The following is a 21112-nucleotide window of genomic DNA, read 5'->3' as shown; positions in this document are numbered from 1 at the left end:
GCTGATGTGAGGCCAGCTCTCCGCCAGCCAATCAGAGTGCGAGCTGTGTGTGGCGCGTGCGGCGGCCGGGATCCCTCCGCCGGGCCGCTCCACCGCCCCCGGACGGCGCGGGCAGGGAGCGCGGGCAGGGAGCGCGCTGGGCGCGGGCAGCTCCGGCCGGCGCGAGGCACCGGCGGCGGACAGCCGGGCCCGGCGGGGCTGCTCACGGAAATCCAGACCTCTGGCGTGGATAGTCTAAAGAGTGAATTCGAAGAATCCGTCCCTTATGCCTGCGCAGATCCTGACACGCTGGAACCCACACATGTACGCTTACCATGCGTCAGGGAAAAGTGTATTTGAATATTTGAAAGGAACGAATGAATTATGAAAGTAAATAAGTAGGAGAAAAAAGCAAAAAGCACTTCGGTGCCCCAAACGTCCAGGAAAAGTGGCTGTGGCACACTCCGTGCAGACCGCAGGACCTGGCTCAGCACTTTTTTTTTTTTTAGATTTATTATTTGTATTGCAAAGTCAGCTATACAGAGAGGAGGCGAGACAGTGAGGAAGATCTTCCGTCCGATGATTCACTCCCCAAGTGACCGCAACAGCTGGTGCTGTGCTGATACGAAGCCAGGAGCCAGGAGCTCTTCTGGGTCTCCCATGCAGGTGCAGGGTCCCCAAAGCCTTGGGCCGTCCTCGACTGCTTTCCCAGGCCACAAGCAGGGAGCTGGAGGGGAAGTGGAACTGCTGGGATTAGAACCGGCACCCATATGGGATCCTGGTGCGTTCAAGGCGAGGACTTTAGCTGCTAGGCCACGCCGCTGGGCCCCATGGCTCATCATCTTAAGTCCCATCAAGGCAGGGGAGCATGGCAGAGCTGTGCTGGAGGCGGCTGGGGGCTTCTGTTTTTGATGCTGACTTAGGGGGCCGCCGTGACCCGGAACTTGTGTCTGGAGATCTCCTGCTGGGCGATCGTGTAAAAACCGCAGAGAAAGGGGGTGCACACATGTGTGAGAGAACAGATTTCTCAGCACCTTATCAGCTGCGCAGCCCTTCCTGCCCCAGCAGGCCAGGACGCCCTGGGGGCTGTTTCATAATCCCTTCTGGAAGCCCGCCTTTTCAAGCAAGAACACAGGACTTGCATAAGAACAGAAAGTGGCCAACTCCAGCCAGAGGGTACGTGGAGGGTCAGCTCACCTGACCACTGCTTCTTGTCCTGTTACAGTGAGGGAGGCAGTGGGAGGGTCAAGAAGCGACACAAGCGAAGACCCAAGGTGGCTTGGCCCTGGGCCGTGATGTCCAGGCCCCTGGCAGCGGCGTTGAAGTTGCCGTTGGCTGGTGGCTGTGGTGTGTGTGTCAGGTGACCGGCAGAAGTAGCCCAGTTCATGGATAGCTGATTGGCTGACTTGTCAGTTCACTGAAATTGCAGGTTTGTTCAGGGTTCCTCAACTTCTGAAAGCCGTGCTGTGGGCCGAAGCTCCTTGATCCACGCTCGATGAATAAGAAAGTGCGGTCTTGCCATTTCTGTCTTGGGGATAGGAAAATTTGCCAACGCCCTCCTGCACTTTGTACTTGGAAATCCCCAGCAGGGCGCTCAGGAGGGTCCACTGTCCTGTCTCCTGCTGCCAGGGGCTCCTCTGCTCAGGGTGTGTGATGGGACAGGGTGCACAGCTGCTCTCCAGCCTGTCTGAGGCAGTGTGTCGGGTGACTGGACTCCGTGTCCAGGCGAGGCCACGGGACCCTGGCCCTCTGGCGGGCTGGGGAGGTCTGCGTGTGGAGGGCCCTCTGGGGGGTCCTCGTCAGTCAGGCATCTTCATTGGTTCATCCCACAGGCCTCTGGGAGCACCTCTCCATGGTGGCCTCGTAGGAGGCTGTGGACCGCTGTTCTGAGGCAGGGCCGGGTCTCAGGTGGGTGCACAGAGCCAGGAAGTGCGATAAGCAACACATCAGGCTTGCCAGGATATTGAATAGAGTCCCTCTTAAAGAGCTGGCATGTGGCCGACTCCATAGGCTTCTCCAGCTTCCTGCCCCATCCCCTACATCCTTCCCCTGTCACCCTAGATTAGATTAGATTAGATTTAGGGTCTTCCTTGATGACCCACCATGATCTTCTCATCGGAGATTAACACAGAGATCTTCCATCCACTGGTTCATTCCCCAAATAGCTGGAACGGCCAGAGCTGAGCTGATTGGAAGCTGGGAGCCAGGAACCTCTTCCTTGTCTCCCATGTGGGTGCAGGGTCCCAAGGCTTTGGGCCGTCCTCTGCTGCTTTCCCAGACTATAAGAGGGAGCTGGAAGGGAAGCGGAGCAGCTGGGACATGAACTGGCATTCCCATATGGGATGCTGGCACTAATAGATGAAGGATTAACTTACTACGCCACCAACTGTCCCTGTCTCTTCCTTGCCCTGTTTCTGTGCAGTGAGCTGGGCCAGGAGGCCGTGTTCTCTCCTCTGCTTTCCAGTTCTGGGTGGCTGAGTTCTGAGCCACCATCACAGGCACACCTGGCCTGTGTCACCGCCATCTCCCCCTAGTCCTATCAGCCCTCGGTGTGCCAGGCCTGTGGTCACCGCCACCTCCCCCCAGTCCCATCAGCCCTCAGAGTGCTTGGCCTGTGGTCACCGCCACCTCCCCCCAGTCCCATCAGCCCTCAGAGTGCTTGGCCTGTGGTCACCGCCACCTCCCCCCAGTCCCATCAGCCCTCAGAGTGCTTGGCCTGTGGTCACCGCCACCTCCCCCCAGTCCCATCAGCCCTCAGAGTGCTTGGCCTGTGGTCACTGCCACCTCCCCCCAGTCCCATCAGTCCTCAGTGTGCAGGGCAGGCTGATGCTGCAGCCACCCTCGGAAATGGAGCTGGCACTCCAGTTGGAAGCAGCTTTTTACCTTGCTGTGACCTGGCCGGTGCAGCCTCAGTGGGCACTCTGTGTGCCTCTCACCTCCCCTTCAGCCACGTCTCAGCAGCCCTTGGATTGAGGCCTGGGCAGAACCGAGTGGGTACAGGAAGTTGTGCCCGTCTGGTAAGTTTCAGCGGCATGTCTTCCAGACTGTCTGCATACATGGCCATCTGTAGATCCCCAGCTGGGCAGACAAGCTTATCACCAAGTGTGTGTAGGTGTGGGACCCCTCCCCAAACCCAGGAGCACAGACACCCGGCAGCCAGGGGAAGCCTTCCAAATGTTGTCAGATCCCCAGACTTGCCCACGGCTTCTCGTCGCACCTGGAGTGAGCCGAGATCCTCACCGTATAGCCTCCAGCTGGCCACTTCCTGCCTGAGCATGCCAAGTATGCCTCAGGCCGTTGGCACTGGCTAAGCCCTCTGGAAGGTTCTTCCTAAAGACCAGTACTATGGGCCCAGCATGGTGGCCTAAGCAGCTAAAGTCCTTGCCTTGAACACGCTGGATCCCGTATGGGTGCCGGTTCTTTCTTCCTTTTTTTTTTTTTTTTTTTTTTTTAGTTTTTATTTTTATCGCAAAGTCAGCTTTACAGAGAGGAGAGACACAGAGGAAGATCTTCCGTCCGATGACTCACTCCCCAAGTGACCGCAATGGCTGGTGCTGTGCTGATACGAAGCCAGGAGCTTCTTCCGGGTCTCCCACACAGGTGCAGGGTCCCAAGGCTTTGGGCTGTCCTCGACTGCTTTCCCAGGCCACAGACAGGGAGCTGAATGGGAAGCGGGGCCGCCAGGATTAGAACCGGCATCCATGGGCCCAGCACGATGGCCTAGTGGCTAAAGTCCTTGCCTTGAACGTGCTGGGATCCCATATGGGTGCCGGTTCTAACCACTTCCCATCCAGCTCCCTGCTTGTGGCCTGGAAAGCTGTCGAGGACGGCCCAAAGCCTTGGGACCCTGCACCCACATGGGAGACCTGGAAGAAGTTCCAGGCTCCTGGTTTTGGATCGGCTCAGCTCCAGCTGTTGCGGTCGACACTTGGGGAGAGAGTCATCGGATGGAACATCTTCCTCTCTTTCTTCCTCTGTGTATTTCTGACTTTGCAATAAATACATAAATAAATCTTGAAACCAGCGCTAGGCTGGGTGACTTGCCCCACTGAAGTGTCAGCCTGTGCTAACTTCATTAAGGAGTTGCTGCTCTGCCGCTTTTCGAAAACGCCCACCACTCCCAGGCGCGCTGTCACCTTCCTCTTTCTTTCTAAGTGAAAAACGAAACAGAACAAAACAAAAACCAGAACTATTTATGGTGTGTAGCCCCCAGCTAGTCGCCACCCTTGGAAATAAAGGGGTGCAGGGTGGTCTGCTGTTCCCCCTCGGATCGGTGTGAGGCAAGGCTTCGCCTGCTGGCCCACGGTGCCCTCAGTGCTGGCACTAGCAGTGTGTGGCACGGGGCAGGTGTGCAACAAACAGTCCATGAATAAATGGATGGATAATCTCTTTGGCACGAGGCCAAGTGAGGGCAGCAGAATTCACGGGAAACAGCTGGCCTCGAGTCCTCTGAGCTGCTCTCCCTGTTTGCTCAGTTCTCTCACTCTTTAGGAGCTCGTGGGGGTGGTGAGCAACAAAGAGTTGCTCTATGCAGACTTACAGGACCAACCATGATGCCCACCCCTCTTCCTGCTCGCCTGCAGGCACTCAGCCCTTGTGATCCCCTGCCACGTGGACGTGTGGACAGGCAGAGGCCGAGCAGGAAGCAGGTGCGGCGGAGGAGCCTGCCACAGGCGGGCTGGAGGGGTGTCATTGTTCCTGCGCCCCAAGCATGGCAAAGGGCATGTGGTGCTGCCCGAAGTGCTGACCTTCCAACCCAAGCCCCGACTCCAGCTTTTAGCATAAAATCTTTTCCTTTGAACACACAAAGTAACAAAACTGTCCAAACAACAAAAACCCACAAAAACCCAAACTGCTTAAAACAAGAGCCACACAGAACCTAGTTGGGATCTGCCTGCCTGCGGCCTCTGATGGAAGCCGTGGGGGTTTAAAACCGCTGCTGGGGCTCCGTCCTCCCCTTGTGAGCCCCGAGGCACAGCAGCACGGGGGCGCTGGACTTCCTAGCTGATACTGGTGGCTGGCTGCTTTGAGCCGGGGGCCGGGCATGGCAGGTGAAGGCCCCCAGGTGCCACATGGCATGTGGCGTAGAGGCGGGCACGCGGCGTGCGTGGCTCGGTGTGGTGCGCGGTCCAGCAGATTCCCTGTGGCTGCAGCCATCTCAGTCCCTGAGGACAGTTCCTTTTCTTTGTTCTTTGTATTCGTCTCAGATGTCTGGATGCCTGAAGTCAGGATGCAGACCCTAGGTGCAGGTGGACCCCGTAGAGCTTCCGGTGGCCCAGGCGGCAGGGGTGACTGCCCCGAGTGACCGCCGTGTTGTCTTCCTGTTCCAGCTCCCGGTTAGCCCGCCCTCACCACTTGTTTGTGTGCCCGCAGTGAGATTCTTCCAAAGCAGCCGGGGTGGCAGCTGGCCCTGTGGCTTCCTCTCGCACCTGCAGTCTAGCCCTTATGGGAAAGCCTCACGCTGTTACCAAGCTCCCGTGCCTCTCACGTGGGACTGCTCTCCACGGGCCGGGGGCTTGGCATGCTTGCGTCACTTCTTCTGTCGGCTAATGGTTGAATGTGCCATGGCAGGGAGATGGTACAGAGACTGGTGCCATTATCGTGGCATCAAGGGTGAAGCTACGTCTCTATTTCTCTAACTCTGCGTTTCAAATAAATGAGAAAAGACGGGCCTGGCACAGTAGCCTAGCAGCTAAAAGTCCTCACCTTGCACGTGCAGGGATCCCATATGGGCGCTGGATCTAATCCTGGTGGTCCTGCTTCCCATCCAGCTCCCTGCTTGTGGCCTGGGAACAGTCGAGGACAGCCCAAAGCCATGGGTCCTGCACCCACGTGGGAGACCCAGAGAAAGTTCTTGGCTCCTGGCTTCGGATTGGCTTAGCTCTGGCTGCTGTGGCCACTTGGGAAGTGACTCAGTAGATGGAAGATCTTCCTCTCTGTATATCTGACTTTCCAATATAAATAAAATAAATCTTAAAAAAAAAAAAAAAAACAAAACCAAAAAGCAGCAGCAGCAGCAGGATGGAGCATTGTGTGGCCCCGAGGGTAGGATCAGCTACCTGGTTATGCTGGCCAGAGCCTCCCTTGCCCTGGGATCCTGCTGGGCCGGGCTGCCTGAAGCCTGCCACCCCTACCCGATGTGACCACTGCTCAACCCGGCCTCCAGTGCCCCCTGAGCAATTGGTGCAGCCCTTGTCCACCCGCCAAACCCCATGGACAACTCCACACCCCCAGAGTGAATTTGGGGCTCTCGTGTGGTCTGCTCCCGAGGAATCTGCATTTTCATGTTGACACACGTGGCTCTTCCCCGCAGAAAAGGGCTGGTTCACCCACAGCCCCACCGGAATACGCAGGGCTGGACAGAGATCTCTTCAGCTGGGGGGTGAGGTCAGGCCCGGGCCCCGCCCGGGGGGTGTGTTGCTTGAGTTGTCATTTCTAGGTGGGTGTTGTGCGGGGGATTGGGGAGGAGGGAGGTTGCAAGGCACTGAACCTGGCTTTGGGAGCAGCAGCTCTCGGGCAGCTGGGAGGCGTTACGGACCAAGGCAAGGCTCCTCTCCGTGCCAGGCTGGCCGCGCGGACCCCAGGGGCTCACCTGGAGTCTCTGCCCGCCTTTGGGACCCCGGGGGCTCATCCACTCTCGGGCTGCTCCCCCGGCCCTGGGCACTGCCTGGGTCTGAAGACAATTCCTGGGGCCCTGCCTCGTGTGCATTCCGAGGCCCACAGGCATGCTGTCTGGGAAAACTCTCGTCAACAAGAGAAAACTCATCTCCTAACTGCATTTCTCACGAGTGCTCGGATGTTGTTCTGTGCCTGTGCCCGTGTGCCTTATAACCGCGTGAGATCCCCCCTTGCCCACTCAGTGCAACGAGAACAACTCAAAAAAAAACAACAAAAACAAAAAAACAACCAAAAACGGGACTAGCGGGGGACGTTGATTTCGGCTCAAAGCCACCCTGAACTGCACGCACGGTTGCTTCGCACCACGCGTTTGCGCCACAGCCGCCCGTGTTCGCGAAGGAACCCGCGGCAGCCCCGACGCCCCGCCCGCCGCGCCTGCGCGCACGCGCCGTCCTCGCGGCGGGCACTCTTTGCGCCGCGCGGCCGGCGGAGGGTTACACGGCTGGGCGGCCGAGGCGGGGCGGGGCGTGCCGGGTGTCCCGCGGGAGCGGCGGCGGCGGCTCAGACGTGCGCTCCCGGCCGCCAGCGCCACCCCGAGCCGCCCCCAGCCGCCCCAGCCACCCCAGCCATGTCCAAGGAGGCGCGGGCCGGGCGCGACGAGATCATGGAGTGCCAGGTGATGTGGGAGCCGGACAGCAAGAGGACCACGCAGATGGACCGCTTCCGCGCGGTGGCCGGCGCTGCCTGCGGCCTGGCGCTGGGTGAGGCGCGCCCCCCGCGCCGGGGTCCCTGGCTGCTGGCCGAGGAGGGCTGGGGGACTGCCGGTGGTCAGTTTCCCGTCCCTGGACCTGGAGGTCCGTCTCCCGGGGTGGAGGTTCTTCCCGAGCGCCGCATCCCCTGTGCGCCGCAGGGCAGCCCGCTCCCCGGAGGAACACCCCTTCTAGGTCGGTCAGGTCCTTGGCTGGGACCCCCTCCTGGACGAGGGCCTCCAAGGCTTGTGTCCTGCTTGCACTCTCCGGCATCTCCCCTGGCCGAGGCCGGCGTGGGGTGCTCTCCCCCGGGGCCGCGGTGCAGTTGTCCCTGGCCCCACACCTCCCCGCGGGACCTGTGGTCAGAGGATGCCCTGAGCCACTGCCTTGGCGCTCGGACGCTCGCCTGCGCATGTCCCTCTGTGACTGAGGGCAGCTTGGCTGGCCGGTCCTGCCGCCCGCCCGCCTGGGCATCCCTCAGGATTTTCTGCCCAGCCCCGACACACTGCCGTGTCTCTTGGTGGCGTCACTGGCTGGGGGGAGCTGGAGTCCCTTTGCCTTGCGCCGGGCTGCCTGACTCAGTAACTCCTCCTCTCCGGGGGCTCTTTGCCTCCTCCGAACAGGCTGGGTTTCCTGTTTCCTGCTTTGCTGGGGTGATGGCGAGGCACAGGTGTGGCTTGGTTCCTGCTGGCTCAGAGGCTCCCAGTGGCTGCTGGCACCTGGCAGCCCCCGCCCTGCCCCAGCGTCCCTGCCCTTGGCAAGCCCGGCCTGCGTCCTCCCACTGGGAAACAGGTGCGCTCAGGGCTTGCCTGGGTGGCTTGCTGAATTCATGTGTGTTGGCTTGACGGGGAGCAGGGAGCCCAGGAAGCTGTGGGTCCTGTTGTCTTGGTTCAATCCCTTCTGTTACTGACCTGTTCTTGTCTGCCCTGAGGGCAGCCCTCTGCCGTGGGCACCCTCCCCCTCTGCCGTGGGCACCCTCCTTCCTGCATGAGAGATCTGTGCCCCAGCACTTGCTCTGGGCAGGAGGAAGTGGTGGAGTGAGGGTGCCCTGGGGCAGCACGCAGCAGATGGGGGACTGAGTGGCTGCAGGCCAGCCCCAGAAGCTCATAGGTTGACCTGCTGGGTGTCCTTCCTTCTCAGGTCCTCAGATTGGCCTGCGGGTCCAAGTTGACCCCAAGACACACTGTTGCTTGTGAAAGTTGGGAAACCGCTGTGAGAAGCATGCTATCTGACAAGTGCGGGTCTGCGTTCCCCCAGGCGGCTCCTTGGCCCCTGGCTGGGCGCCCGAAGCTCAGCCTCTGTCCTCCCTCCTGTTACCCCACCTGTCTCTCTTCATTCTCTTGCCCAGTCGGACTCAGCGGCCATCTGTTCTCTGGGTCGTGTTCCTTTCCTTTGCCGAGTGCGTACAGCTCCTGCTTGCCTCTTTGTGGATTGGTGGCAACCTTCATTGCTCACAGTGTCTGTGCCTGCTCGCAGCTGGCATCCAGGCAGAGCAGTGCTCTTGATGGGGCGTCCACAGAGTCGGGCTCACCTGGAGGGAGGGGCCCATCTACCCTGGCCGGCCGGCCGGCCGTGAGCGCATCTCGGCCCGCAGTCTGCAGTTTTCCGCCCCTGTTTCTGGAGAGGCGGGCCCTGGTGGAGTTTCGTGTCCCCCTTTCCACATCCAGACGTGTGTTGGTTTGTTTGTGTCCTTGTTCCCCATAAGGCTCCCCTGTGGACTCAGGATCCCCTCGAGGCAGGCTTGCTCGGGGTGGTTTGCCGCTGCAGCCTAGCGTAAGTGCATGTGGCCCTAGGGACCGGGAGGTGAGTGGCAGGCTTTGTAATTAGGGGCAGGGAGCTGGCACCGGTTTCAGAGGAGATGCCTTTTGGAAGGACTGTGCTGACTGTGCCGAGAGTCCTTGTGTCAGCTGTACAGCAGCTGTCTGCAAGCCCCGCAGGGGTCAGGCCAAGGCCTGAGGCTTGGTCCCTGCTCGCAGCTCAGGTGTAGTGGGTCTCGGGGGGCAGCTTGGGCCCAGAGGGGCTGTCAGCACCGCGAGTCCCAGGAGCACTGCAGATTGGCGTCCGTGTCTTTGGCTCGCTGCGAAGCCCTGGCTCGAGGGGAGGCAGAGTCTTGGCCAGAGGAGGCCTGGATGGAGCTTTCTGCTGCTGTCTTCTGCATCCGTCTTTTTAAAACAGGGTGGTTGCAGACAGACGAGCTGGGATTCACAGGTGCAGGTGGGTCAGCAGGAGGAAGGAGTGAGAGCCCATAGGGCGGCGAGGCAGAGGCTGGAGTGGACTGTCAAGGCTGGTCTTCGTGTGCCCATGCCTTCCTGAGCTGCCAGGGGCAGTGTCTGAATTGGGTTCTGTTGCTGGAGTGATGCTGTCTGGGAGGAATGTGGGTTTTAAGACAAGACTGGGAGAGGGAGAGAGGAGACAAGGGGCTGTGTCTCCGAAGTGGGACTGTGGGGCCTGGCAGCTGGAGAGTGGCTCCTCTTGGGGTCAGCCAGTCCACTGTTGCAGGAGGGACAATTTTTGGGTAGCCCAGTAGGAAACTGAGTGCCAGAAAGGCAGGTGATCCACCCTGAGCTGCCCAGGCTGGCCGAGGCTGGCCCAGGCTCCCAGCCCTACCATTGCTGTGTGTTCGGACAGCTGTGGGCCCTGGAGATTGGCTGGGGGAGGTATGTACCCTGCCCTGAACCTAACCCTAACCCAGCTGGTTTGTGGGGCTCCAGGCTCTGCAGCCTGTCCCCATCTCGGCTCTGACCTCTGTACCGACTCACACTGCACCTGCTCCCTCCCGCGCGCTCTCTGTTGCTACAGCTGAGGAGGGCATCCTCCCAGGGCCCACACCCTCCGCCACTACTGGGGCTGGCCCACGCCCTCTTTGGCCCCAGCCCTGTCAGCCGCTCTCCTGCTCCTGAGCCCAGCACGGCCAAGGCTAGAGGGGACAGTAGGGAGGGGAGGGTCATGGACTGACCAGGGCCAGGACCAGCAAGGACAGTGCAGTTGATGGCAGGCAGTGAGGGGGGTCAGCTCAGCCTTTGTGCTCCCCGGTGCCTCCCTACCGCTGCCAGCTGCTGCCGTCCGCGTGGCACTGCTTTGTCTAGGAATGTGGTTGAATGTGCTGTAGTTCAGGTTCACTGGAGGATTATGCAGCCGTTAAAAAGAGTGAGGCAGTTTTTCACGCTTTGATGGGGCAAGATCTCCAGTGGACATTGAGCGAAAGAAGAAAGTTAGAGACGAGCACATAAAGCAGGCCGCCGTTTGTGGGAAAATCAGAAACACAGAGCCCCCCCCCCCGAGCTCTGTCAGCTAGGGGAGTGTGAGCCCCCCCAGCGCTGTCAGCTAGGAGAGTGTGAGCCCCCCCAGCGCTGTCAGCTAGGAGAGTGTGAGTCCCCCCCCCAGCTCTGTCAGCTAGGAGAGTGTGAGCCCCCCCAGCGCTGTCAGCTAGGAGAGTGTGAGTACCCCCCCCCCCAGCTCTGTCAGCTAGGAGAGTGGAACCCTGGTGTTTGGTAGGTTGTCCTGGTGAGCCCTGGGGCTGAAGGAGGCGGAGCCCTGGAGCCAGCTGCTGTTTGGCCTTTGGGAGTGTGTGTGGATGGGTGTCCTGCTTGGAGGCATCAGATGGGCCAGGAGACCTGTGTGAGGGCCCTGGGCTGGGCCTGGTGTGGGTGACGTGCTGTGCTTCCTGTGGGAGAAGTTGGTGGACACTCACACAGCTGAGAACTTCGGAGACGCAGGAGCGTCTGTGATTCCCGGCCTAGAGATGCTGTGGGGCAAGAGGAGGGGTGCTTTTGCCATAGAACCTTTGTACATTTGTGACCTTGAAACAGCAGATGTCTTCCTTACTCCAAGGTCAAAGTGAATAACTCTCCCTTGCCTTCCCCCACTGCCGTATGACACGGGCCGTCCAGTGGGCAGTCCAGCACAGGCCCCTGGTCTCCAGCCTGTGGCCTCAGACTGCCCGGGCTTGCAGGGCACAGCCCCATCATGTCCAAGCCCTGTGCTGAGCTCACTGAGCTCTCAGGGCAGCCCTCCGAAGGGGGCACCTATCTGTCAGCCTGTGGACAGCCTGGGGAACCTGCCTGAGGTCGCTTGGCTAGCAGCGGCTGAGCCACAGTTGAAGACTCACATGGTGCCTGGGCTCCCTGTGGGAACGCGCGGTCCTGGGTGAACCTCCGTCCAGCTGAGCTTGCTCTTCCCTGGGCCATGGGGCACTCGGGTCCCGCAGTCCCTTCTGGGCAAGTCTGCCACACCTGTCCCCCTGGGTGACTGCACCTCTTGTCTCCTTTGCAGAGAATTACAACGACCTGTATCACTGGTCCGTGGCATCGTATTCGGACTTCTGGGCAGAGTTCTGGAAGTTCAGCGGCCTTGTCTTCTCGCGCATGTATGACGAGGTAAGTGGCACCTGGCTGGCAGGGTCACTGTGAAGGTCACTTGGCACAGTGGAGTATTTCCTTAGGAGGATGCTGAAGCCCACTCCCTCACCTTATGGATGCCACCTGGCCATGGACCCCCCTCCCTGCCTCTTGGCTGCTCGGGTCCCGGAGCTTGGCTGGCCCTCAGTAGTAGAGTGTGGGTTCTGAACAGTATCAGACTGATAAATACACAGAGCGTGTGCTTTGCCACTTAGAGCACTTCACGCGTGGCTTGGTGGTTTTCAGTACCTTTAGTTGGCTGCAGTTTTGAAAACGGTCAGTGAATTTCTGTTATTGCTGCAGCCTGGAGTCTGGAGTGCTGTTCCATTTCTTACCTGCTAACCAGTAAATACCGGGGTGGGGGAAGCACTCCCGAATTCCAAGTCCTGTGCCTTCCCGTTGTCCTTGGGGAGCAAGCCATTCTGGAAGATTCAGCCAGTGTGCTTTGGCCAGCTCGCCGAGGACAGAGAGGGTCTGGGCTCTGCCTGCTGCCGCTTGCTGGGTCCGACAGAGCTGGAGCCCGGGCCGGCCCCGGCCGACTGGATCTGGTGCTCCATGAACGTTGGTTGAAAGGGGAGGCTGCCCAGGATGTGTGAATTTCCACGTTGGGGTTCAAGCCTTCAGGGTGTTTTCAGGGTCAGCGTGGAGGATGAGTTAATGCGGCTTCGGGCCAGCGGCTCAGTTGGTGAGGCCCGTGGTCACGGCTGACGTCAGGGCTGGGTCTGCTGTCACCCTCCAGGTTGTGGACACGTCAAAAGGGATCGCTGAGGTCCCGGAGTGGTTCCCCGGCAGTCGGCTCAACTATGCGGAGAACCTGCTGCAGCATGCCAAGAACGACAGGGTGGCTCTCTACGTGGCGAGTGAGTTCTGGCTCGTGGCTCCTCCGTGGCCTTTGGAGGCAGGCGGTGTTGTCTGGAGGGGCCCCGGATGCAGGCCTGCCGGTGTCCTGGTGCCCTGTGTCAGGGTGGGCCCTCGCTGCGAGGTCCCGCTCGAGCGCCTTAGAAGGCTGCGAAGGAGCTCTGATTGCGGCCATGGTCTCTCATTAACTTCTTGTTTGCTGCTTTTTTCATCTTCTTTCTTTCTTTCTTTTACTTAAAGATTTTCTTACTTACTTGAAAGGCAGAGTTACACAGAGAGGAGAGAAATGTTTCATCTGGTGGTTCACTATGGAAATGGATGCAGTGTCCCAGACTGCTTCATGTCCAAGCCAGGAGCCTGACACTCCATTCAGGCCTCTCACGTGGGTGGTGGGACCCCCAGAACTCATGCCGTCTGCTGCTGCTTTCCCAGGAACATTAGCAGGGAGCTGGATCGGAAGTGGAGCAGCCAGGACTCGAACTGGCCCTCCTGTGATGCTGGCGTCGCAAGTGTTAGCTTAACTTGTTGTGGCACAACAGAGGTCCTTGGCTTCTCTTGGCATAAACCTTGATGGGCCTGGTTCAATAGCTCAGTTGGCTAATCCTTCCCCATCGAGCACTGAAACCCCATGGGTGCCATTTTCTGTCCTGACTGCTCCACTTCTCATTCATCTCTCTGCCTGTGGCCTGAAAAAGCAGAAGCGGACGGCCCAAAGCCTTGGGCCCCTGCGCCTGTGTGGGAGACTTGGAGGAACTCCAGGCTCCTGAATTTGGATCGACTCAGCTCCGACCATTGTGGAGTGAACCTGTGAATGAAGATCTTTCTGTCTCCCATAAATTTGCCTTTCCAATAAGAATAAATCTTAAAGAAATAAACAAGCTTGAGGAATAAGCCAGGCAGGGATGTGGCTTTGCTGCACGGTACGCAGGGGGCTGAGATGCCTTCGTCCCTGATGCAGTGATTGGGTTGAGTCCCGGCTACTCTTTCCCATCTGACTTCCTGCTGGTGTTCCTGGAGGCAGAATCTAGACGGAATCTAGGAGCCTGGACCTCCCTGCGTGGATGAGGGACCCAAGCCCTGGGAGCCGCTCTGCTGCTTTCCCAGGCGCAGCGGCAGGGGCCGGATTGAAGTGGAGCAGCCAGGCCTGTGCTGGCACTCCTATGGCGTGCCAGGCTTGCAGACAGCACCTCAGCTGGCTGTGCCACAGAGCCTGCCCTGTGGTAAGCAAGTTGTAGAAGAATTGACATCAATGAAGTGTTGAAATACGCTGGGGGTTTTCTTGGTAACGAGCTAGGGCTGTTGGCTCCCCAATTAAATGGGATTTTGCTAAAGCTGAAGGTTTATTAAACAGAAACAGTATTAACTGGCATTGGCTCAGCGTAGCATGGTGTTTGAGGCGTCTCCAGAAGTGAGCTGTCTAAGTGGCCAGGAGTTTCTCTGAGTGACAGCCCTGTGTACGCCTTGGACATGGAGGATTTTCTCATATCCTGCAGAGATCCACTCAGGTGGAGGAGATGTGGAACCTTCTGCGTTGGCACTCCCAGCCACACCCACGCCCACGCCCGCACACCTGCACACGCAGTCCTGAGCTGTTGGTTCACTCCACACAGGCCCCCATCAACTGGGCAGGGACAGACCAGTGCTGGGACTGGCCCTCCAGCAGGGTCTGCCATGTGAGTGAGGGCGCGAGCACTTGGCCCATCATGAGCTGCTTTCCCAGGCGCGTCGGCAGGGAGTTGGGTTGGAGCGGGCAGTACCCTGATAGGGGATGCCAGTGTTGCAGGTGGCAGCTTGATATGCTGTGTTGCAACACCAGTGTGTCGTTACACTTTTAAAAAAAAAGATTTTTTTTTTTTTATTTGAAAGGCAGATTTACAGAAAGGGAGAGACAGAGAGATTGATTTTCCATGTGCTGGTTCATTTCTCAGATGGCTACCATGGCTGGAGCTGGGCTGCCAGTCTGTCTGATGGTTGACGTTCATGCTTTTTGGGGGCAAGCGAGCGTGGAAGGATTGGAGCTAGGGTCCCATCCCTCATGCCATTGCTGTGTGATGGGGGTGAGTTGCTCAGCTTCTCTGTGGAAAGGAGGTAGCAGCCAGCTTAGGTTTCTTGCAGGGACTTGGGGGAGAACCTCGTACCTGCAGCAGCCCTGGGCGTACTCTCAGTGAAGTCGTGTCCACCGTCCCTGGCTACTTTTAACCCACTCAGGAATAAATCGGCAAATTAGTGACACATGTAAAAAGTTACATGATTCAAGGGCTTTGCACCAAATGGCAAAGCCCCTGCTGTGGGACTGCATTCACACGACAGGCTCGAAGTCGTATGACAGACAGGTTCATGTGTATGAGCGTGGGTCCATGTGTGCGTGCATGTCTGCATGTGTCTGTGTCTCTGCATGCATGTGTGTACTGTGCCTCTGGTGTACGTGTGTGTATGTGTGCACATGTCTGTGTCTCTGTGTGCATGTACGTGTGTGTGTCTGTGAGCGGCAAGATCCTTTGTGTGCCTGGAGTTGCCCTGTACCTGGACTGTGGTTGTAGACCGTGCAAAGCCTTGCACAGGACTGCGTGGCCGCGCTAGTCTCCCGGCTTGGACCTGTGTGGCAGTTAGGCCGTGTAACCTCGCGGGGAGTGGCTCGGGGGCTGCGCTGTTCTGTCGTTGCAGCCTGCCGTGCTGCTGCCATGTCCTGGAGCCCCGATCTGTGTGTGAAATGCCCTCCTGACTGGTCTTCTCCCCGCGGCATCTTCTCCCCGGTTCCCAGGGACCTTCCTCTCCTGGGAGAGTGTTGCTGGGGCTTGCCGCGGTCCAGGCCTGCACTCAGCTTGGTCTTGTCTGTCCTGCTGGTGACCAGGCCTGCTTGCCCCTTCTCTCTCCCAGGGGAAGGCAGGGAGGAGATCGTGAAGCTGACCTTTGAGGAGCTGCGGCAGCAGGTGGCTCTGTTTGCAGCAGCCATGAGGAAGATGGGTGTGAGAACGGGGGACCGTGTGGTCGGTAGGTGTCCTCTGTGCTTGTGGTGGGAGGGAGAGCGAGGCCGCAGCGGGATGACGGGAGGTGGGTGATTTTGGGATGAGGAGGGGTCGTGTAGAGTTCACACAGCCACGTTCATGCTGGCAAGAATGCCCTGGTCCTTGACGCCATGACATGCTTTGCTGCCCACACTGTCCTGAGCCTGAAACAGTTCCACGACCCTGAGGGGTGTAGTCAGTGCCAGCTGGGTGCATTGGCAGAGGCGTAGTGAGGACTTCACCCTGGCCTGGAGGAAGATGTGGTCCGGGCAGTGATGCAGCCTGTATCGAGGCCTGGTGGCCTGCAGAAGGGAGCAGTCCACAGGGGCCCGGCAACCCTGAGGGGTGGACGGGGACAGACAGAACCTGATCCCAGGGGCCTTTCCCACCTTCCCCTGTGCGTGCCCCACCATCACCCTTGGACCATCAAGTAAGGGGCAGGTGGGAAGCAGGGAGCAGGGCCTGCACGTGGTGGGAGTGGGGCCTGTGCCCGGCCGGCCCCGGTTCCCAGTGGAGCAAGGCAAAGTCTCCCACTCAGAACACCTAGTTTCCAGCACTCCCCGAGGATGGCCACCCGGGGCAGTGCTCGCTCCCGGGCACTGGTCCCCAGCACCGATGCCTACAGGGGCCTGTGGCTTGGCCCAGGACTCGGCCTGGTTCTGCCGTGGGTGACAGGACCCCAGCTGCCTGAGCCGTCTCTGCTGCTCCTGGGGCCTTTGTTGGTGACAAGCTGGAGTGGAGCTGCAGCTTGAGAGTTTAAAAGCCGCTTGCAGCGTGGCTCCCCGCAGCCGGCCCAGTGAGTGATAGCAGGATGTGGCTCCACCTGGCCACAGTCCCCGGGGCCGGGGAGGCGTCAGGTGGGAGTTGGAAGGCCTGGCTGTGAAGTTGTTCCCCCGCCACCCATGCAGGTTGGGCATGTGGTGCTTTGGGAGAAGGGTGGCTCGCTGGCTAAATGCCCATCACCAGGCGGTGAGTCCCGCTCGGGTTAGAGCCTACCACACCCAGCATGAGAAGAGGCCTGGACCAGGGTGGGCGGGGATGCGACCAGTGATTCCTGTTGGGCAACTGGGGCCAGCTGTGCACCTGCTGCAGCCCCGGCCTGTGGACTTGGTGCGGGAGCACGCTCACCCACATTCCCTGTGTCCCTCCGCAGGTTATTTACCCAACGGCGCACACGCTGTGGAGGCCATGCTGGCCGCAGCAAGCATTGGTGCCATCTGGAGCTCCACGTCCCCAGACTTTGGGGTGAACGTGAGTTGGGGCCCATCCTGGGGTGCAGCCAGGCCTAGGGGTGTCACGGTGGGCCAGGTGGAGCAGGAAATGAAGTCACGATGGGCTCCTGTGTTCTGGGCGGTGATGCATGGTCCCAGGAGGCGGAGCAGGAAGTGAGGTCACGATGGGCTCCTGTGTTCTGGGCAGTGATGCATGGTCCCGGGAGGCGGAGCAGGAAGTGAGGTCACGATGGGCTCCTGTGTTCTGGGCAGTGATGCATGGTCCCGGGAGGTGGAGCGATCCAGTCTGGTGGTCTTGACACCTCAGCATGCGCTGTGTTTGTCCTGGAGGAACCACTTCGCCCCGTTCATGCATCTAGCGGCTCAGGGCAGCCCGGCCAGTGGGAGGCATGATTGGACGCCTGTGTGGCGTTTAGCCCCAGGGCTCTGTTGCAAGGTGGGCACAGAAGCAGCAGGGCCCTGTCATTCTCCTCCCTGGCCATGGGCGGAGCCTTGGGGGCATCCCAGAGCAAGGGCAGCCCTGCTGGGGGGCGCAGCTGTTCCTGTCTCCCACTGCCCTTGGCTGCTGAATTTTCTAGTTCTGGGTCAGGCTCTGCCCAGACATGAGTCTGTGATGCCTCACAGCTGGGGTGGCCTGGCCTGGCCCTGCTGGTTGTGTGCCCCAGGGTCAGTTACTTGTCCTCAGTGTCCTCTGGTTTCTGAACAGGGCCAGTGATTGGAGGTGGCCTCTGCAGTCTCCAGGGCCCTTTGGTGGCTGTGCAGGTGGCTTGGGGTTGCAGTGTGGTCAGTAGGGAGGCAGTTCCCAGGAACCACAGGCCTGGGAACAGGTAGCTGTGATCTGCTTGTGGCCGCAGCTGACTGTGACACTTCTTCCACTCTGTTGCTGGCCCATCAGAGCAGAGCAGAGCGCTGAGCGCTGGGAGCAAACAGGGGCCTGTCCACTCCGATTCAAGCCTGTGAGAGCCTGTCCGCCAGCACCAGGAACTCCGGGTGGACACAGATGCCCACTTCTTCGCTAGCTTTGGGGAATGGGGCTGAGCACAGGCGCTTGAGTGCTGTCGCCTGCAGATGGACACTGGGGAGCACCCACGGGTGTCACCGGTCGAGGCAGCGCCTGTCTGTTCCAGCCACTCGGGCTCAAGTCTGGCCCTCGTGCGTGGAGTTTAGGAAAGGGCTGCCCTGGGCGGGAGGGAAGAGCCTGCGTGCAGAACGAGCAGGGGGTGCTGCAGTGGGCACAGGGTGCCATATGGGACGAGGGCCTGGGCCCCTCTTCAGCTGAAGGGCCTGGGGAACCCAGGCTGGGGATGACCACAGCTGCAGGAGACAGGGTTCCTCCGTGAGGTAGCCAGTCTGGCTGGGGTGAGTGGGTTTGTGTGGCAGGCCATGCCTGTAAGACCTCCTGGGTGTTCCCTGATGTTGATGCCTTCTGGGCATGTTGCCATGGGTTTCCTGCCAGGACGCAGGGTGTCCCTGGTCGGGCCTCTGCCGTCGGCCACTGGGTGTCCTGCGGGTCAGACGTGCCGTGGTGAGTCCTGCTTCCTGCTTTCAGGGCGTGCTGGACCGGTTTTCGCAGATCCAGCCGAAGGTCTTGTTCTCCGTGGAGGCCGTCGTCTACAATGGCAAGGAACACAGCCACATGGAGAAGCTGCAGCGGGTGGTTCGAGGTGTGTGGCCGTCCCTGGCGGTGTGCAGCGCGTGACAGGGCAGTGCAGCAGCCAGTACGGACCCCCTGTGGCCAGGCACTGAGGCCACAGCTCTCAGCGGCCGCGTGTCTGTCTGACGACCTCGAGTTTTCTCCTCTCCTCCTCCCAGGACTTCCCGACCTGAAGAAAGTGGTGGTGATCCCCTACGTGGCCACCAGAGAGACGATCGACATCTCCAAGATTCCGAACAGGTACCAGGCTGCTGCCTGCTGCCAGGAGAGGGCGGGTAAAACTGCAGGAAAGCTGACATTTGGTAGATGGGGCACTGGTTGCCTGCGGGGCGGTCCCCTCCTCACCCCCGTGCCAGCGATGGCAGAATAGGCGAAGTCCCAGGGCCCTCACCCTGCAGCCTGGAGCCCTTGCTGGGGCAGGCTTGGGAGGGGCAAGCCTGGCTCCCTAGATTGGCGTCAGCAGTCCTGATGGACAGTGTGCCCATCAAGTAGTTTTCCTTGGTGCACCTGCTGCTGGCTCCCCTGCAGAGGCTGGTAGCCCCCTTGGTCTGCCACCTCTTCCTGAATGTGTTGGTCAGGGATTGGTACCCAAAGAGAGCAGCCGGCAGAATACCAGCAGCCGCTTGTCTCAGCCTGCAGTGGAGCCACAAGCTCAGGCTGCAGGCCCCAGGCGTCTGACCCCAGGGCCACTGCCCGGCTACCTCAGAAGTCGCCGCTGTTTGCATGGCTCTGAGACCACTCGAGGTAGAACTGTGAAGTGTCTAGCCTCGGAGAAACACCGTTTGCAGAGCAGGTGGACGTGGTAGCCTGGCAGGCCATGCGTTCATGGGAGGGGCTGTGGGCTCAGAGCAGGAAGTGGACTGTGGCCCCTTCCTTGAGAGAGAATGCCCCGAGTGGCGGAGCCTGGATAGGTCGTGTTTGTGTTTGAGGCTGGGACGATGCAGGGACCCCTCGCCCCTTTCCCTCTGTTCCTTGTGGGGAATGTTCTGACACAGGCCCACCTGGCTGAGGCTTCTCTTTAGGTGGTCAGGTGTGGGCAGCAGACCAGGCGGGGGTGGGGCTGAGGAGAGCTGCTCCACGGTGGCTGCCCGATGGCTGGGTGGCGCTCAGCACTGTTCCTCCGGCCCCAGCTGCTGTGGCGGGCATGAGCGTGGGCGGGGCTTCTGGCCGCTTACCTCACAGCCCCACGCTTGTCCGCAGTGTGTTTCTGGATGACTTCCTGGCCACAGGGATGGGCGAGCAAGCCCCCCAGCTGGAGTTTGAACAGCTGCCCTTCAACCACCCGCTATTCATCATGTTTTCGTCAGGCACGACCGGGGCACCCAAGTGCATGGTCCACTCTGCTGGGGTAAGTCCAGGTGGGGACAGGTGGGCAGCTGGCTTGTCATGCCGTTCGCAGCCTGAGTGTAATGCGGCTTCTGTCGAATGGGGTGTGGTGTAGGGAGGTGAGCTGGGTGCAGGCGCTGTGTGGACCTTTGACCCCTTGGGGTGTCCTGAGCACAGCATGTGCTGCGGGGTGCGTGGGCAGGAGGAGGAGTGCAGGGGACCACGCTCCTGTCTGAGGCTGCTGTGACCAAGGCACAGGTTGAGCCGGAGAGCCCTGCATGGGCATGGCCCAGGGTGCTGTGGAACGTGGTGCCTGCAGCCCCTCATCAGATCCCTGCGCCCCTGTTGCAGTGGGGGGTGTGGGCTTGCACAGGTGACCCGGGACCACGTGCACTTGGCCCACAGGCTGATTGGCACAGAGATGGAGAACAGTGACAAGGACTGCTGGCTTTGCAGCAGGTTCTAGCCTCGCTTCCTGTGGGGGCACGGGTTGGGGAACGCACCTTGTGCCCACGGGTCTTCACAGCAGGCAGCAGTGGGCACAGGATCGGTGCTGGTAAACGCAGCGTGGCTCTGGTCCCCGGAGCTGGCTCCTTGCACTAATGCCACCGTCCACGCTTTCTTAATGCTGCTGCTACCTTCCGTTCTCTTCCCTGGGGACACACGCCCTTGACCCTGGGAGAGTGAGTCGATGCCCAGCTGGTCTCACCTTGAAGGTCCCCAGCAGTGCCCATGTGGCCGTCCCCGGGGACGCGCCCTGTACAACAGCTCAGGCTGCCGGCAGCTCGTGTACCCTTCTGCGTCCTGTCCTTCCTGACACTGACTTTTGTTTTTGGAAAGTCAGATTTGCAGCGAGGAGGCGACGGAAAGATCTTGCATTCACTCACTGCCCACGTGGCCTCAACGGAGCTGAGCCGATTAGGAGCTCTTCCGCGTCTCCCACAGGGCGCAGGGTCCCAAGTCTTTGGGCCGTCCTCCACTGCTTTCCCAGGCCCAAGCAGGGAGCTGGATGGGAAGTGGAGCTGCTGGGACCCGAACCAGTGCTCATATGGGATCCTAGCACATGCAAGGAGAGAACTTTAGCCACTAGGCTACTGTGCTGGACCCGACACTATATTTTTTGAAGAAAGTATTTGTTTTTATTTGAAAGGCAGAGAGACAGAGACCAAAAGCTATGCGGAGAGAGATCTTTGTCAACTGCTCTGTTTTCCAAATGGCTGTATGAGCTGGGGATGGGCCCGGTTGAAGACAGAAGCTAGAAACTCCACCCAGATCTCTCCCCAGGGTCGCAGGG

General features: G+C 59.9%; 1 protein-coding gene across 3 annotated transcripts in view; it reads left to right on the top strand.

Moving 5' to 3' along the window:
• Positions 1 to 7190: 7190 nt before the first annotated feature.
• Positions 7191 to 21112, top strand: part of AACS (acetoacetyl-CoA synthetase) — a 29432-nt gene continuing 15510 nt past the window's right edge. For 2 of the 3 annotated variants that reach the window (XM_058656728.1, XM_058656729.1), the window contains exons 1-8: positions 7191 to 7358; positions 11619 to 11722; positions 12483 to 12603; positions 15479 to 15592; positions 16760 to 16857; positions 18388 to 18502; positions 18651 to 18732; positions 19693 to 19840. In XM_058656728.1, coding sequence (XP_058512711.1) covers positions 7226 to 7358; positions 11619 to 11722; positions 12483 to 12603; positions 15479 to 15592; positions 16760 to 16857; positions 18388 to 18502; positions 18651 to 18732; positions 19693 to 19840 — 915 coding nt within the window. In that variant the 5' untranslated portion in view covers positions 7191 to 7225. The remainder of the gene's footprint in view (positions 7359 to 11618; positions 11723 to 12482; positions 12604 to 15478; positions 15593 to 16759; positions 16858 to 18387; positions 18503 to 18650; positions 18733 to 19692; positions 19841 to 21112) is intronic. The other variant, XM_004595358.2, reaches the window with a different exon arrangement.

The sequence above is a fragment of the Ochotona princeps genome, chromosome 29, assembly GCF_030435755.1.
Source record: "Ochotona princeps isolate mOchPri1 chromosome 29, mOchPri1.hap1, whole genome shotgun sequence".
Classification (NCBI taxonomy): Eukaryota; Metazoa; Chordata; class Mammalia; order Lagomorpha; family Ochotonidae; genus Ochotona; species Ochotona princeps.
Note: the sequence above shows the minus strand (reverse complement) of the source record. Positions and strands in the feature narration are given on the sequence as shown.